Source organism: Tasmannia lanceolata, unplaced genomic scaffold, assembly GCF_043159265.1.
Source record: "Tasmannia lanceolata isolate RefF3 unplaced genomic scaffold, GAP_Taslan_0.1 ptg000013l, whole genome shotgun sequence".
Lineage (NCBI taxonomy): Eukaryota > Viridiplantae > Streptophyta > Magnoliopsida > Canellales > Winteraceae > Tasmannia > Tasmannia lanceolata.
Window position 1 is genome coordinate 1,633,931 of NW_027518690.1, and position 16,623 is coordinate 1,650,553.

The following is a 16,623-nucleotide window of genomic DNA, read 5'->3' on the forward strand; positions in this document are numbered from 1 at the left end:
TACGGGCTTACACCATATAAAAACCCTTGCTACTTTGCATGTTTCTTGGATAATTAGGGAAATGATAAATGCGCCCCTTTGCATCACATGGGACACTAAACTGCAGTGTATGTTGCAATCAAATCCGTTGAGTCCTTCTGACGTGAAGTACATCAACCCTTATGCAGCCATTGATACATTGTTGCTGGGTGTCCCAAGTGATAAAAAGGGGCGCATTTATCATTGCCCTTTTTGAAATGTTATCATCACTACTGTATTTTGATGATCGCATTCCTCACTTTATTAAAAGTATGGTATGGCCCACACCGTAGGATGATCCAAACCGGCAAACCGGCCATTAGATGGGCCAAAGCCTAAATAGGTCGTGCCCCAAAAATCATTTCCATAGGTTGATTCTAAGCCTTTGATCTGTAGAGGGACTGGATGTTAGATGGATGATCCTAACCATAGGTTGATCACACTCCTCACTTTATTAAAAGTACGGTATGGCCTGCACCATAGGATCAACCATCTAACATCCGGTCCCTCTACAGATCAGAGGGTTAGGATCAACCCATGTAAATGATTTTTGGGGCACAACCTATTTAGGCTGTGGCCCATCTAATGGCCAGTTTGGATCATCCTATAGTGCGGGTCATACTATACTTTTAAAAAAATGAGGAGTGCGATCATCAAAATACAGTAGTGCTGATCTATTGCATGTTTGCTGATGTGCTTTCTTCCCTTTCTCTCTCTTCCCTCTCTACATTGATAATGATACCCCTTACTTATTCCCCTACTCCTCGTCTATCCCACACAACCAAACACCATTATACCACTATTCTCCAAGGCTCTGTTCACTTGCCATCCCGGGAAAGGAAAAGAAATGAAAGTAAGCCAAATTTTCTCGTGATGGGACATTTTTTACCGTTCACTAGGTTTCTCAGGAAAGCGAATTTACAGACGTGGAAAATGTAAATTTTCTCGTGATGTATCAAAACAGCTGAGAATGTTTTGCTTTGCTCAAGAGTCGAGACACGCATTGTATCAGGATTGTGGGAAATCCTAGTATTCCACGTGTTCGCAACTGGGGAGATATCTGTCCTTTAATTAAAGACATGTGGTATTTTGTCATTTAGAAACGGAAATTAAATCTATTGCCACTAGGTATCATAAAAGCCAAGACCGTCACACAGCTTCCTCACACTAGCGCGTTTTCCTACCAGCTCTCAATTCAAAATAAAAAGCCTCAAACCCCACCCTTCAAAAATTCAAATCTTTCAAGACAAAATTAGGGTTTTTTTTTTTCTCACTCAGTCTGACAGTCTTACAGGTAAGTACCGATTCTTCTTCCTCCAGATTTGTTTACTCTACAAAATCAATCTTATTGCTAAAGAAGCAAACCCTAATTTGTTACTAAACTGTTCTTTTTTAGGGTTAGGGTTTTGAGATTGGATATAGAAAGGAGAGACAAAATGTATGTTGAAGAGAGAAAGGTCTCAAATGGACTTGCTTTCTGTGTGAAAGTTGATGATGGTGAGGGAGTTATTACTTACAAGAGGAGGAAGACTAATCTGTTACAAGAAGATTCTAGTAGATTAGCAGACCAGAAGGTTTGTTATCTTTTTCTTTTTTGAATGATTTTTTTTTTTTTTTTGGGAAATGAATGTTGTGAGAAATTTTTATATGGGTGATTTTATATGGTGTAAGCGCGTAGAGTCCACTATTTTTTTTATATGAATGTTGTGCCCCAAAAATTATTTTCATTGGATGATCCTAAATTCCTAACCCTCCTATCTATTGAGGGACCGCAGATTATAGATCGGAGGGTTAGGATCATCCAATGGAAATGATTTTTGGGGTACAAGCTATTTACGTTGTGGCCCATTAAATGGATGGTTTGGATCATTCTATGGTGTGGGCCCTACAGTACTTGTTGGAAAAAAAATACTGGATTATATGGGCTTATATTATTTAAAATCTCTGTTGTAAGATATGTATGAATGTTGCTAAGTGCCTAGATGGGCCCCATTTGGGGTGGAATAAATTACTTTAGATTTTGTAGTTTGTTTGCTTAGTTATTTGGTATGGGTAAGATTCTCAGAGATGGAGGCCAAGGTTTCTAGATTAGCTTGGGTAGGAGTTTAGGAAGTGGTCAAGTGGGTTTTCCATTTGGTATAAATAACATGTAAGTAGTCTTTTTTCAAATCAACGAAGAACATCAAACTCAAAACTGTGTTTCTGCACACAAAGAAGGACTGACCCTTCCCTTGAAGTGGGTCGAGAGGCTGATCTTCCCTCTGGGAAGATCAATCACGTTGCGAACCGATTTGGGTTTTGTTACAAATGTGGACTTTGGGCCTTTTTTCTTTTCCTTTTTGCGTTTTTGTCTCTTTTTTCCAGTATTGAGTGTTGTAGCTTGCTGATGATACATTTTTTTTCATGCCTTTATACTTTGTAATATGTCTTATCAGCTGAGTGCATTTCCTAGAATGAGTTCTGTTTTGGTTATTTGTGTCAGAATTTGGGAATTAGACCAGCAAGGTCAAGAGCTTAGTTGGAACTGCTTCCCAATTCAAATTTGACCGAGTTCATTGGAAATAGTTGATGAAGTCTTAAGTTATGAGTCCTTTTGTTGGATGTTGTTTGGCATAGTGCATTAGGAATTATTTGGCTCTTGTCAAATTTAGGATTAAGGCCTGCGAGAAACTAAATGATGTGATTTCTATCCACTTTCTACCTCTAAGTGACAACATCTTCAGTACACAGTACACACGGGCTCATAGGTTTCATAAAAATTAAGCTCCTCTCGCGTACATTTGAGGCCTACAAAATAGTTAGCCAAAGACCTCTGTACTTGTCTAAGATGGGCAATGTCTTGGTGTAGCCTGTATATTTGAGCAAAATTCTTTGCCTGAGAATAAGTTTGGGTTGCGGCATCCCAAATGTCTTTGGCTGTCTTCATAAACATAAAACTATTACTGATATCAGGCTCTATCAAGCTCACCATGGGTCATATCTGTAGAAGCTGGTTCCTTTGTCTTCCCTGTCAAATATTCAAGCTTGCCTCCTCCCGCTATAAAGCATAAAAATCTTCACGGCATGTGACAATTGTATGTAATTGCGGCCATTTAATTTCACTGTCATTATTGGCACTTGTAGATTTTCCAGAGAATGTCCCAAAGAATTCAAACTCCATGAACTCATCCCATGTTGGGTGGATTAACTTGAGTGTTACTACTGTCTGTCTTCTCAACAGACAAAAAAACATCACTCGCATACTAAAACACTGCTTCCAAACACTCATTCGAAAGATTAATAGGGACTATTTACACACTCAATAGTCCTAATACATACCAAAAAGGTGATACATAATCCTAATAGCATAACAACAAAACCTTATGCTCAATCAAAGCTCCTTTAACTTGTTCGAGTCAAAGAAAATTTGACCGCGTCAATAATTGTCTCGCTCAAATCGACTCCCTTTTACCTTCACTGAGCTCTCGCCCTAGCCCGGGTTTTATAACATTGGTTTAAGGCTTTCTTTTTTGTCTCTTTTATAATTATTCACCTCTTTCTTTCCTTTATTCTTCAATTAAGCATAGTTTGATAGAAATGAATTTGGGGTTACCTCTTGCATATTTTTGTCATGGTTCATATTTTCGTTGAGGCTTTTTGAGATGTGGAGAATAGACGCCGATTTCAAAGACGTGATTCATCTTGATCATCCCAGTTGCTCTGATTATCACAAAAAAAAAAAAAAAAAAACTCAACATCTTATCCTGAATGTCTCCACTCTCTAGTTTCTTCTCTTCTAACAATTTAGGTTTTCAAACAGAAAACAATTATTGTTTTATATCCTCAATTTATTTGTCAGGAATTCTCAATTTGTTTATCAGCAGCAAGAGTAAGCATTAGCAATTACTTTGTTATGTCTATTAATAAAATTTAGGATTTTGATGCATTCCTAATACTACTTCTGATACATTACTTGGACCTTTTCTGTTTCCTCTTGTGAAAGAACCAATTACTCCAAAAGCTTAAGCTAATGGAGAAGGCGTTATTTAATCTTTTATACTTTAACACTCCCCCTCACATGTGGCCCCTCTTTTTAGGGTTGGCCTACACGTGGCACATGTGGCCCCTCTTTTGGATTGGGCATTAGATGTGCATTTTTAATATCAAGGAGTTTTGAACCCAGGCATTTTGCTCTGTTACCATGTGAAACAACCAATTACTCCAAAAGCTTAAGCCGTTGGAGAAGGCGTTATTTAATTTTTTATAGAATGGTTTCATCTTTTATACTTTAACACCTCTTAACTGATATCTGTGTTATTTGGTATGCTTCAGACCACAAGCGAGCCACATGACATGGTATTTTGTCATAACACTGATGAGGATGATGGTATTGTTAGAATAGACCATCCAATTCTTTTGGATGACGCCAATGATTTTCAGCGTGGACACTGGATAAATGTAATGGAACACATAGTACAGTCGCCAGGGTTGAGTGAAGGTGGTGTTAAGAGCTGCATCCGAGATGCACTTTCATCAAAACGTGTTGCTCCAAAACAAACTGCACAGGCCAAGGTATTGTCAGCCATTTTCTTCTTGCATTTTCATCAAGGGCTCACATTTTCTGTCTGTCGACCAGAAATAGGGTGGGCCCAAATTGTTTGGGTGATTCAAACCATTCATCTGATGGGCCCTGACATAGATAAGGTGTGCCCAAAAAATCATCTCCATAGGATCATCCTAACCCTTCGATTTGTGGAGGTTTAAATCTAAGGGTTAGGATGATCCTATGGAGATATTTTTTGGGCACACCCTATCTATGTCAGGGCCCATCAGATGAATGGTTTGCATCACCCAAACAACATGGGCCCACTCTATTTCTGGTCAGACGGACAGGATGATTTATCTGGTCCGACGGACCAGAAACACTTTTCCGTTTCATTACTTATTCAGCACACTATTCAGTTCCGCCGTTATTTGTAGGAACTTGTTCGTTCTCGTGGAAATATGCATAAGCTCATGCGGCCATTAAAGAGGCAATCTGAAAGTTCTTGGAATGCTGCCAAGAAGCGTAAGGAAGTTAGTATGGACGGGTTTCAAAAAATGCCAGAGGCACAAACAGATTCTGAGAAGTGTCGAAATGTTTTCCTCGATGTTATAGCTTCAGAAAAGTTTGTTTCTTTGTGTAGCTTGGTCCATGCAAACTTTCATGGCATCAAAGCTGAAAGACTTTTTGACTTCGGCCTCATTGACTCAAGGATGAAAAATGGGGAATATGAACAATCATCTGATCTTTTTAATTCAGATATTCTACAGGTAATCTCTTGTAAGAACAATTTACACTTCCCTCAAAAGTGAAATTACTATTTATCAAAGTCACAAATATCACCTATAAAAAAAAGTCACAAATATCTTCGATATTTTCAAAATTATCATGATATTTTTTTTATTTTTTTTATTAAATGACAAAATTGCCAAAATTTTCCAGGATTGTAAAAAATCATGGAGATATCTTCATATTTTATTTTTTACTCTGAAAAAATCATGAAAGTATCTCGATATATTCACTTTGGTATTTGTTTTCCTAATCTTGTTCTTAAATTTTATATTTTTGTACTTTTATGTATTTTAATTTTTTTTAAAATTTTTCTTGATACAAGCCAAAAAATAACAAAAAAATTAATTATCCCGGGATGCACCCTTCCCGAAACAAGTATTTGTTACTTTGGTATTCATGGTCTTTTGGCTTCTATCCCTCAAATCAAAATCTGATATCATAATATAGACTCCTCTGGTTCTTCATTATTAAACTTTGGAAACATTCTCAACCTATTCAATAACATGAGCTTCTTTGCGGTTACCTTCAGCTGGCAATTGCGATTACCTTCATCGAGTGTGGACCCTACCAAACATTCATTCTCTAAGCTAACTTGTAATCTGCTCTACTCCTGCTCTCATTTCTGCTCCCGCTCGCGCTCCTAGCTTGTAAGGATTAGAACCCTCAAAATTTGATGGCTGACAATGTTTCAAGCTCTGTGAGACATAATTTTTAGCGGGTAGACTGTGTCCTTGGACTTAGATGGCCTTCCCATTCAATTTCTGCTTCTTTGCTGTGGATACCTCATGTCTGATATGTTCCTCAGGTGTGGGAGAAGTTCAAAAAGATTGGGGATGAAATGTTTCATCTTGCAGATAGCTTTTCGAACATATCGGAGACTTCCTACCATAAACAGGTAATACCTCTTAACCCATTTCTTCAACATTTAGTTGAGCAAGAAATTTCTTTGATGCTTATAAAAAGACTTGTGGCCCTTGGTTCTCTTAAAAGTCTTCTGCTTTGCTTTTTCTATACAATCTTTTGTCTTCACTATTTTTACTCAGCTCAGCCAAATCTAACATGTTGTGCCTTCTCAGGCAGGTGACTTGTTGCACGGGGCTAGTGGAGAACAGAATTATGAGGTGAGTGATTTTCTTCAGATGGAGAGCTAGTTCATTTCATATGAACCATCACCAGGTCAATTTTTTATATTTTTTTTGAACAATGACATTTTTATTATAGCTGTAACTGAATTACATCCAAGTGGACAGGATTTATGTCACAAATATCTCCGATATTTTCAAAATATCGTGTTTTTATCATCACATTTTCACAAAACGATAAAATCCAGAAATAATCCTGAGATTTTAAAAGCATAGCGATATTTTCATTTGTATCATAAAATAACTCGATAATATCATGATATTGTCCCAATATTTTTCGATAATTTTATTTTATAATTTTTCTTAAATTTTTAGTATATATATTTTAAATAATTTTATTTTTATCGTTTTTCCCAATCTAAACCTGAAAAAAATTTAATATATCCCGAGATTTTCCCTTGCCGAGAACTTCCCGAGAACAATCTTTGTGACATAGCATCTTGTCAGATGGTTCAATTCTTAAACAGCCTCTACAAAACCCTTGAAAGAATTTTGGCTTTCACTTCCTACTGTAATTAGTTTGGACTTTGCTTGCAGGAGATCAACCAAGTTGGTACTGAACAAAAGGATTCTGTTGATTTGGATGCCACAAAGCGATGTCTTACCTACGAATCAAATGGGTACACTAAACCAGACCAGAATGAGGCCTGTGGCCTGTACAAAATATCCACTTGTGGGTGTTGTGGTGAAATGGCAGATGGAAAACACAGCCTAATCTGTGATGGGTGCGAAGCCATGTACCACATCTCCTGCATTAAACCTGCTTTTGAGGGGATTCCCACCAAAAGCTGGTATTGTGCTAAATGCTCCGCAAACAGAAAGGAATCCCCAGAACACGATGGGACCCATCAAACTTGTGAGACATGCAAGAGGTGTAAGGACCTTGGGAATGAAAACTATGGGGCCAATAATGACATGGAAAAGAGGGCTATAAGGATACGGAATGACTTTGAAGGGACCTCGGATTCTAGGACGGGGGCTTGTAGGGTACAACGCTCAATGAGTGTAAACTTGCGTTTGTGTAAGCTGTGTAGAAAAGAGGACGATAAAGAATTCTGCGTGTGTGCCCACACACATTGCCTTTACAAGTACTATCACAAGAGCTGCCTAAGAGTTACAGAGAGACCTACCGAGAATTCCCATTGGTACTGCCCTTCCTGTCTTTGTAGGGCCTGCCTTAGTGATAAAGATGATGAAAAAATTGTCTTATGTGATGGTTGTGACGAGGCATATCATATATATTGCATGCTACAACCCCTTTCTTCCATTCCAAAAGGAAAGTGGTATTGCATCTTTTGTAACATTGATAACAGGTTGAAAATACGAAGGATGCACGAAAAAGGCGAGTTCTGAATAAAAAACAGAGGAACAACGCAAGGTCAGTGACTGTAGAAGAAATGAAAAAACATGCCTTTTTGCTTTCTTAATTTGTTATGACAAATTTGTCAAAATGTACATTTTTACTTGGACAGTATTTCTCTTGTTTTCTGTTCCTTCCATGCATGCTCAATTACACTGAAGTGGCAGAGCTGAAAATCTATAAAAAATTTCTGGTGCAAAATCACTACAGAATGCTGGATTGGTGGTAAAGATTTTGTAGAATCTGAGTAACAGCTTACACTAACATTTTGAAATTTGAAAGGGGGCACAAACATTAGTAAAGGTTTCCAGTAAATAATGGTTTGCATAGTAAGGCCTTCCTATCTTTGCACAGAAAAGAAGCACACTAACGTGGTTTTACATGTGTTTGATGAATCACTTTTTCTTCTTTTCTGTTTGTTAGATCAATTGGTATCCTTGTGTTGCTTTTAAGGGTGCTTCTTCGGTCGTCTCTGATATGACCCAATTATTCAGTTGGGAGCTTTTGAATATTGATTTTAAGTCCAATGCTGCTACATGTTGAGGCAATCATACAATGCTTTGATTCATTAATCAAAGATGTCTCATGTCAAAAGGTGTGACTGACTGAATTGGGGGTGATAATGAGGTTTTTCTTTCTTATTGGATTGTATACCAAGATGGAAATCTAGTGGATTAACAAGCCTTGAAAAATTATAACTAGAGCTAATCAAAACTCCCACAAAATTATGAAATTTTTTTCTAATGGAGTACAACTATGCAGATGCCCACTGTTAGGATTGGATCAATAATGGGTCCCACATGGTCCTGGTCCCACACAGAATGAGCATCTTATCTGTAAGATTAAGGCCCATAGAAATCAATCAACGGTTTAGATTCCCTTAGCGGAACCTTAAACGGGACCCAATAGATCAAATGGCTAGGGTCGTCCGATCAAGTTGGAAACATTGTGTTCAACGGATCCAATCACGTCCACTTGACCCATGTGGACCCCAAAAGAATGATCATTAGGAAAGAGCAAACAATCACCATTTTTGCATTTTTAATAGTTGTTTTTATTTAACAGGCAATGAAAATTCCATGGAAATGATAGTAAAAGAATGGTAACTTTGTTTTGGATGATTTTCTCACAAAAAAGGGCATATTTGGCAACCAAGAAAAATATTCCATGAAATATTAGTGGGGCTAGTTATGAGAGATGGGTGGATAGAGAGAGATTTAGAGGATGTGAGTGAGGGGAGCATGAAAAGCCCTGAAAACTGGGGGAAAAAAAACCCAATTTGAAATAGCGTATTAATTTTCATTATTTTGTTCGGAATTTTTCTCTCCTCACCCTCAGATCATATACTAAAATTGGGCCCACGAATATTCTATGGAATAATTTTTCATGCTTGCCAAGCATGCCCTAATAAGTGTTGCTTGATGGAACAGCCAATTTGAATTCCTTGGTATGGGTTCTCAATTTCCTGATTTTTAGCCTCTTCCCACGCCCCTCATCTCACTTTTTGCCTTCTCAAGTCTCTCCCTCTCCCACCTTCCTCTCACGATTGCGCAACAAAAAATTCCATGAATTTATTTTTCATGATTGTCAAACATGCCCTTAGAAACAAATTCTTTAAATTATAATATCCAATTAAAGATGACCCGGATCAATCACTTGCAAATCTGCAGACAAATACAGAAGGCCATATTGGAAAAGATGTCTTAATTGAGGTGAACGGGTTAGCACTCCCACTTGCTCTTTTTCTTGTAAGTTTCAATATCTTTTTGTCTTTGTATCTCTCTATTTCTCAATATTTGTTACTATTAATTGTAGTTAGTGATGCAACTTTGTTCTTTGTTATGCATGCTAGCATAGTAAAAATTCTAGCACAGTAACTCGTGCAATTGAAATCCCTTGCACAAATCCAGATTGCATAGATTCTAGTGATAACGAACTAGCGAATAGATACCTGCCTTTGAAATGCATTTAGGAAAAAAAAATTGCAAATAAAAGCTGGTAAAGCTTGATGCAAGCACATGTTGAGTTTTAGATAGAAACAAGATGGATTCCATAGAATCCAGATGCGACCCTTGGGAGCATGATTATAGTTGGCAAAGCTGGCCCAGTTGCTTACAATATCTTCTCTAAATTTCTCAATTTTTTCTTCAGGAGCTTTTGTTTCTAAAAGACAAAGCAGGGGGAGTTTTTCCTTCATGATAAGCCTAGTGATATCCTACTTTTTGGTTTGGGTACCAAGCCCCCCCAACGTTCCATGCTGCTAGCTTTGACATGGCAAATAGTCCTGGGAGTGTGACTGTCATACTCTCCAGCAAGCTTTGAGGAATCTCCATTCGAATGAATTGATAGATACTGACCTGGCTCATCTGCATCCTCTGTTTTTTCTAGGATTGCATAAAAGTTTTGGGTTTTAATGGGTGATGAGACTTTTTGAGACTGAGAAGGTCTGACTCCTGTAGAATGATGTTCCTTTGTGTTGGATATAACCAGAGAGTGGTTTTCCCTTTTAACTGATATGCTTGGGAGGGATTGGGATTCATCCTTCTGATAGCCAATCTTTTGGCCTTCTTCAACCTGACAATTTATTCTTTGATGTGTTCTGGTCTTCTCTTGTCTGTTCTACTTCCATCCCTAAGTTTGGCTTAGGGTCCTTTGATGTTGGCCTCCATCCCTTTTGGTGTTATTTTCTCACTTTTTCTGTAACTGACTTTGGGCAGGAATTAGTAGAGTGGTTGAAGCATCTGCATGATGAACATGACGTGGGTTTCCAATCATAATGAACTGGTTGGATGACTTCTCCGGTGGGGGTGTTTATCTTTATTTGGTCTGGGAGGTCAGTTCCTACTTCAACTTCTATACAGAGATCCTGGCATAACTTAGTCTGAAGGTGATGAAGTTTGAGAGTCCATGTAAATGGCACTGCCAATCTTGCTTAAACCATTATGTAAAGCATGTAGTTGCAGGTCTCCTTTCAGTTTCCAGACTCTGGTGAGATGGACTTTTAGGGCCAAAAAAGGTTCCGTGGATCACTAAACATCCCTTCTTCCTCTTATGTATTTTCCGAGGGCAGTATTGCTGGGTAATATTTGGTGCAGGTGGTTTTAGCTTATCCATTTTGCCTTTTAAACAGAGAACAGAGAGAAACGGTTTTAAAGCAAGGTGAAAGTTACACCAGAGCAATAAATGAACTGTAATCTGGGAATAGTGAAAGATTTGATATTAGAGCATTAGGAGAGCAGTAATCTAGGAATAATAAAAGGGTGAATACAATTTGTTAGACCGAAAATTGGTAACAGGTACGGCAGTGACGTAAGGGCCGAGCTGGAGGACCCGTGAAACCGAGGTGAGGGAGCTGAGCAGCTGAATCCTGCGTAAAGAGCAAACGAGGTCAAAATGACCAACTCGGGTGTTACTCCGGACAGGCCCTTCGACACTCAAGTCAGTATATGAGCAGGAGTGCAGAGCTAGTTTAAGAGTTTTTTGGAGGAGAGGAAGGTTATTACCCATTGGTTTGAGCTTTGAACCTCCTTTTATAGAGGGAAACTCGATGACGTGGGATGACCTACACCAGGACAGGTGCAGGCCTGCTATAGGTTTGAGTTCACCTACTCCAGGACAGGTGTCGGCCTGTGATAGGCTTGAGTTCACCTACTCCAGGACAGGTGTCGGCCCGTGATAGGCTTGAGTTCACCTACTCCAGGACAGGTGTCGGCCTGCTACAGGCTGCTGTTTTTACACCCCATCACAATTTATTTCAAGGGAGGCTAAGTAGAAAACATTCAATATAAGTTCTAGACATGAACAGTTACGTAGCTGGTCACGACGAGAGTAGAATCAGAGGTGGAGTGTGTTAAGAGAGCACCGACTCTCTCTCTCTTTCTAGATTTCTCTCTAGATTTCTAGAATCCCCTCTCTAGAATTCTCTTCTTCTTTTTAGACAATCCTCCTTCTAGAGATTTCTCCACTCTTCCTTTTTCCTTCTTTTAAAACATTGTTCTAGATGTTTCTTTCTAGAAATATCTAATGCTAGAAGAGTGTAGCCACCATTCTAGAATAATGGAAAAGCATCTCTAGCAAGTATAAAAAGGAGGCATCCCCTTCCATTTGGGCATGTAGAGTTCAAAGCTTCTCCTTAGAGTGTGCAAAGGAGTAATTGAGTGTGTGTGATGAGAGCAAAGTGATTGTGGGTGAGAAACTCTTGAGTGCATTGAGTGTATACAAGTTGTGTACTTTTGAGCTTTTACATTGAATAAAATTAGTTCTTCTACCACTCAAATTTCAACAAGTGGTATCAGAGCAGGCGATCAGGGATCGTTCTATCCGGAAGTTCTGCAACTATACAGTCAGGGACTGTGAAGCTTATTGGTCTGGGACCAGGCTTACTTGGTAGAGTGCAGGGCATCACCAAGTAACGATGGCAGATATTTCTGGTTCGGCTAACGGCGTGGAGAAGCTCAATGAGACTACAACAATTGGAGTGTTCGCATACAATTTTACCTGCTCGGACAGGACCTGTGGGATATTGTCGGCGGCGAAAACACCACACCACCCACTAATGCTGACGAGTTGAAAAAATGGAAGATTAAGGCTGGTAAGGCTATGTACGTCCTTGCAGTAACTATTCAAGATGAATTACTGCAACACATTAAAAGCGCGAAAACGCCAAAGGAGGCGTGGGACACACTAGCGGCTCTTTTTGCACGAACGAATGATGTTAAGCTCCAGCGGCTGGAGAACGAGCTCCTATCATCTTCACAAAAGGATATGACAGTGAGTGAATATTTCCCAAAAATTAAATCTATTTGTGAAGAACTTTCAAAATTAGATCCTACAAATGCCATCTCCGAAGCACGAATGAGGAGAATAATTATTCACGGGTTGAGGCCGGAATATAACGGGCTTATTACGGAGACCCGTGGATGGGCCAAAGAGCCAACTCTTATAGAGTTGGAAAATATACTAGCCAATCAAGAGGCCTTAGACAAACAAACGTCTACAACCTCCGTAAATGATGACAAGGCCCTGTTTAGCAAGAGAAAAGGATTCAAGAACAAAAATGATGTGAAATCAAGAACTGGAGGTGATCGAAAATATCAAGAAGGTTGGAAAGGAAAGGGATCGCAACAAGGGGGAGCTCGACAAGGACGAGACACCGAAGATAAGAACTATCGTCGCCACGGAAAAAGAGGACTCTTTGCACGGAACTGCTGGTTCAAGCGAGTGGAGGGTAATGCAGCAACCTCCACCCAAAATGAGAATGACAATGAAAATGAGTGGGATTTTCAAGCATCACTTGCCGTTGAAGACCCCACGGAGCTTGCGGCCTCATGCGTCATAGAACCAGAGGAGGAGTCTGCACTTGTTACGGTGAGTGATAAATTAATTAATTATGATGATGATTTGATTGTAGATTCTGGATGCTCCAATCATATGACTGGAGATATGGAGAAGTTGACTGATATGGTGAAATATAAGAAAGGACGAGTGGTCGTCACGGCAAATAACTCTAGATTGCCTATCACTCACGTCGGCTAGGTAACAATAGTGCCTCGATTCAGCTCTAGCCAGGTACCATTGGAGAATGTGTACCATGTGCCTGGGATGAAGAAGAATTTGTTGTCTGTCTCACAGCTCACAGCATCTGGAAATTATGTGGTGTCCGGACCAGACGTTGTAAAGGTATACCAGAATCTTAAGCCGACGGGTACTCCAATCATGGAAGGAAGACGCTTAGAGTCTATCTACGTAATGTCAGCACAGACGGCATACGTGGACAAGACTAGGAAGAGTGAGACAACCAATCTATGGCACGCATGACTCGGACATGTCAGTTATCATAAATTCAAGGTGATGATGAAGAAAATGATGGTAAAGGGCCTTCCCCAATTAGAAATCCGAGAAGACACAATATGCGCTGGATGTCAATATGGGAAAGCACATTAACTACCGTACGAGGAATCAAACTACAGAGCTAAGGAGTCACTCGAGCTGATACACTCAGACATATTTGGACGTGTGAAGCACCCATCCATCAGCGGCTTTACATACATGATAACCTTCATTGATGATTTTTCAAGGTACGTCTGGGTCGACTTTATGAAAGAAAAATCAGAGGCATTTTCTATATTTAAGAAGTTCAATGAAATGGTTGAGAAAGAAACAGGGAGAAAAATGAGATCTCTTCGTATGGATAATGGGGGCGAGTATACATCGAGGGAGTTCTCTGAGTATCTGCGTGACAATAGAATACGTCGACAGCTTTCATGTTCGAATACACCTCAACAAAATGGAGTTGTAGAAAGGAAAAACTGTCACTTGGCTAAGATTTGCAGAAGTATGTTACATGCCAAGAAGGTGCCACCTCGATTTTGGGCGGAGTGTATGAAGACCGCAACACATGTTATCAATAAGCTACCTCAAGCAAGGCTTGAGTTCGTTTCACCTCACGAGAAGCTTTGGAATATCAAGCCCACGGTGAGCCATTTTCGAGTATTTGGATGTGTTTGCTATGTGTTCGTACCTGATCATATAAGAACCAAGTTTGATAAGAAAGCAATACGATGCATATTCGTGGGCTATGACAATGAAAGAAAAAGGGTGGAAGTGTTGTGACCCCACAACAGGACGGTGTTACACATCTAGGAACGTAGTGTTCGACGAAGCATCTTCGTGGTGGTCATCACAAGAGGTGTTGCTGCCGAATACGAAAGAAATTGAAGAAAAGCTGCAAGAAAGAATCGAAGATCAATCAAAGCTTGGTGAGGTTCCAGAAGTTGAACCCCAAGAAGAACATGAAAAGGCTGGATCCAAGACTCCTGAAAAAGCAAAGAGTTCTTGGCGAACAGGAGCATTCCAAAAGACACCTGAGGATGAAAGACCAAGACAACTTCAAAAGTTCAACGAGGAAATAGATCCTCAACCAATTCCAAGAAAATCCACGAGATAAAGAAAACAAAATCCCAAATATGCGAATGCTGCACTCACAAAAGAAGAGATAATAAAGGAACCGGGCTCATATGAGGAAGCAGCACAGTTGCCAGAATGGAGAAAGGCTATGGATGAAGAGATTCAAGCATTGCGACAATCAATCAGCCATAAGGTTGGCAGAGAACCCAGTCTTTCACGCAAGGACTAAGCATGTGGAGGTACACTATCACTTTATTCGAGAGAAGGTGCTACAAGGACAAATTGAAATGAAGCACATCAAGACCGAAGGCCAGGTTGCAAACATATTTACTAAAGGACTAAGTGGCACAAAGTTTGAGGAGTTCAGAAGATAACTCGGCATGGTCACTTGATCGGAAATAAGGGAGAGTAGCCGATAAAGAGAGAGTTGTCGTTGAGGGGGAGTGTTAAGAGAGCACCGACTCTCTCTCTCTCTCTCTTTCTAGATTTCTCTCTAGATTTCTAGAATCCTCTCTTTAGAATTCTCTTCTTCTTTTTAGACAATCCTCCTTCTAGAGATTTCTCCACTCTTCCTTTTTCCTTCTTTTAAAACATTGTTCTAGATGTTTCTTTCTAGAAATATCTAATGCTAGAAGAGTGTAGCCACCATTCTAGAATAATGGGAAAGCATCTCTAGCAAGTATAAAAAGGAGGCATCCCCTTCCATTTGGGCATGTAGAGTTCAAAGCTTCTCCTTAGACTGTGCAAATGAGTAATTGAGTGTGTGTGATGAGAGCAAAGTGATTATGCGTGAGAAACTCTTGAGTGCATTGGGTGTATACAAGTTGTGTACTTTTGAGCTTTTACATTGAATAAAATTAGTTCTTCTACCGCTCAAATTTCAACAGAGTGGATGATGATCCTCCATTATCGAAGCTCCTTTCTCCTTTTTCACCCCTGTGATTCTTCTTCTTGAACATTTAACACCAATAATCTGAGCTATTTGGTAAAACTTGATGCAACTGAGAGCATGTGTTGAGTTTTAGATAGAGAAGTTTAGGAGAAATACACTTGCAAATCAAGGTGTCATCCTAAAAAAAAGAATTTCAAATCAAGGGACCCATCTTTTATTAGATGGGCCTGCCTTGCACCAATCCTAGAAACCTCAACCTTTGAGGTTTAACAAACCCTTTAAACCATCGTGGCCAAGGATAGGATTGGTATCAAGGAGCACATTGGTAGTCAATAAGATATTCTATTGCAGCATATTGATTGTTTGATTCTCAACCGAGTTAACTGATACGGACCTTGCCTTTAATTAACTTTGTCATCCATCTAACTAGATGAATGATTCTAATTGAGTTCATTGTGTAGCCCTATGATCAATAATTGATGTGAATCGGGCTCTAATACCAAACTGGTGCAAATGTAGGGTTCACATGTGACTCTTTGGGAATTTAGGAGCATAAAATGAGTTCTAATTCAATAAAATTAGTAATATGCATTCCCAAATCAACATAACGTAACATAATAATCAATCCTCGGCTAAAGTTTTCAAAGAAATTCTAAGCTTTAGAAAATTTTCAAGAAGAAGGTGAAAGGATCTACCCGGCTCAAAATGACTAAGTCTATTCCTGACACTAGTTGGGTTCGTCTAAATGGATCATTTTCTTCCATTCTATCATATCCAATGTCATGTTATCTGTTATGTTCCTAGCCCTCAAGTCTTTCCTCACTATTTCTACCCAAGTTGTTTTCGGTCTGCCCCTACCTCTTTTTACTCCCTCAACTTGGCACAAGTCACTTCTTCTCACTGGAGCATCCAAAGGCCTACGTTGGATATGCCCAAACCATCTTAAGCGGTGCTCTCTCATCTTCTCCTCAATTGGTGTCACCCCGCCTTT

General features: G+C 39.4%; 1 protein-coding gene across 1 annotated transcript; it reads left to right on the plus strand.

The window, feature by feature from the left end:
- Positions 1-1,175: 1,175 nt before the first annotated feature.
- Positions 1,176-7,973, plus strand: LOC143890673 (PHD finger protein EHD3-like). The gene is made up of 7 exons (XM_077395356.1): positions 1,176-1,312; positions 1,415-1,592; positions 4,330-4,569; positions 4,978-5,310; positions 6,138-6,227; positions 6,409-6,453; positions 7,012-7,973. The coding sequence occupies exons 2-7, from the start codon at positions 1,455-1,457 to the stop codon at positions 7,825-7,827; spliced, it is 1,662 nt and encodes a 553-aa protein (XP_077251471.1). The 5' UTR covers positions 1,176-1,312; positions 1,415-1,454; the 3' UTR covers positions 7,828-7,973.
- The last annotated feature ends 8,650 nt before the right edge of the window (positions 7,974-16,623 follow it).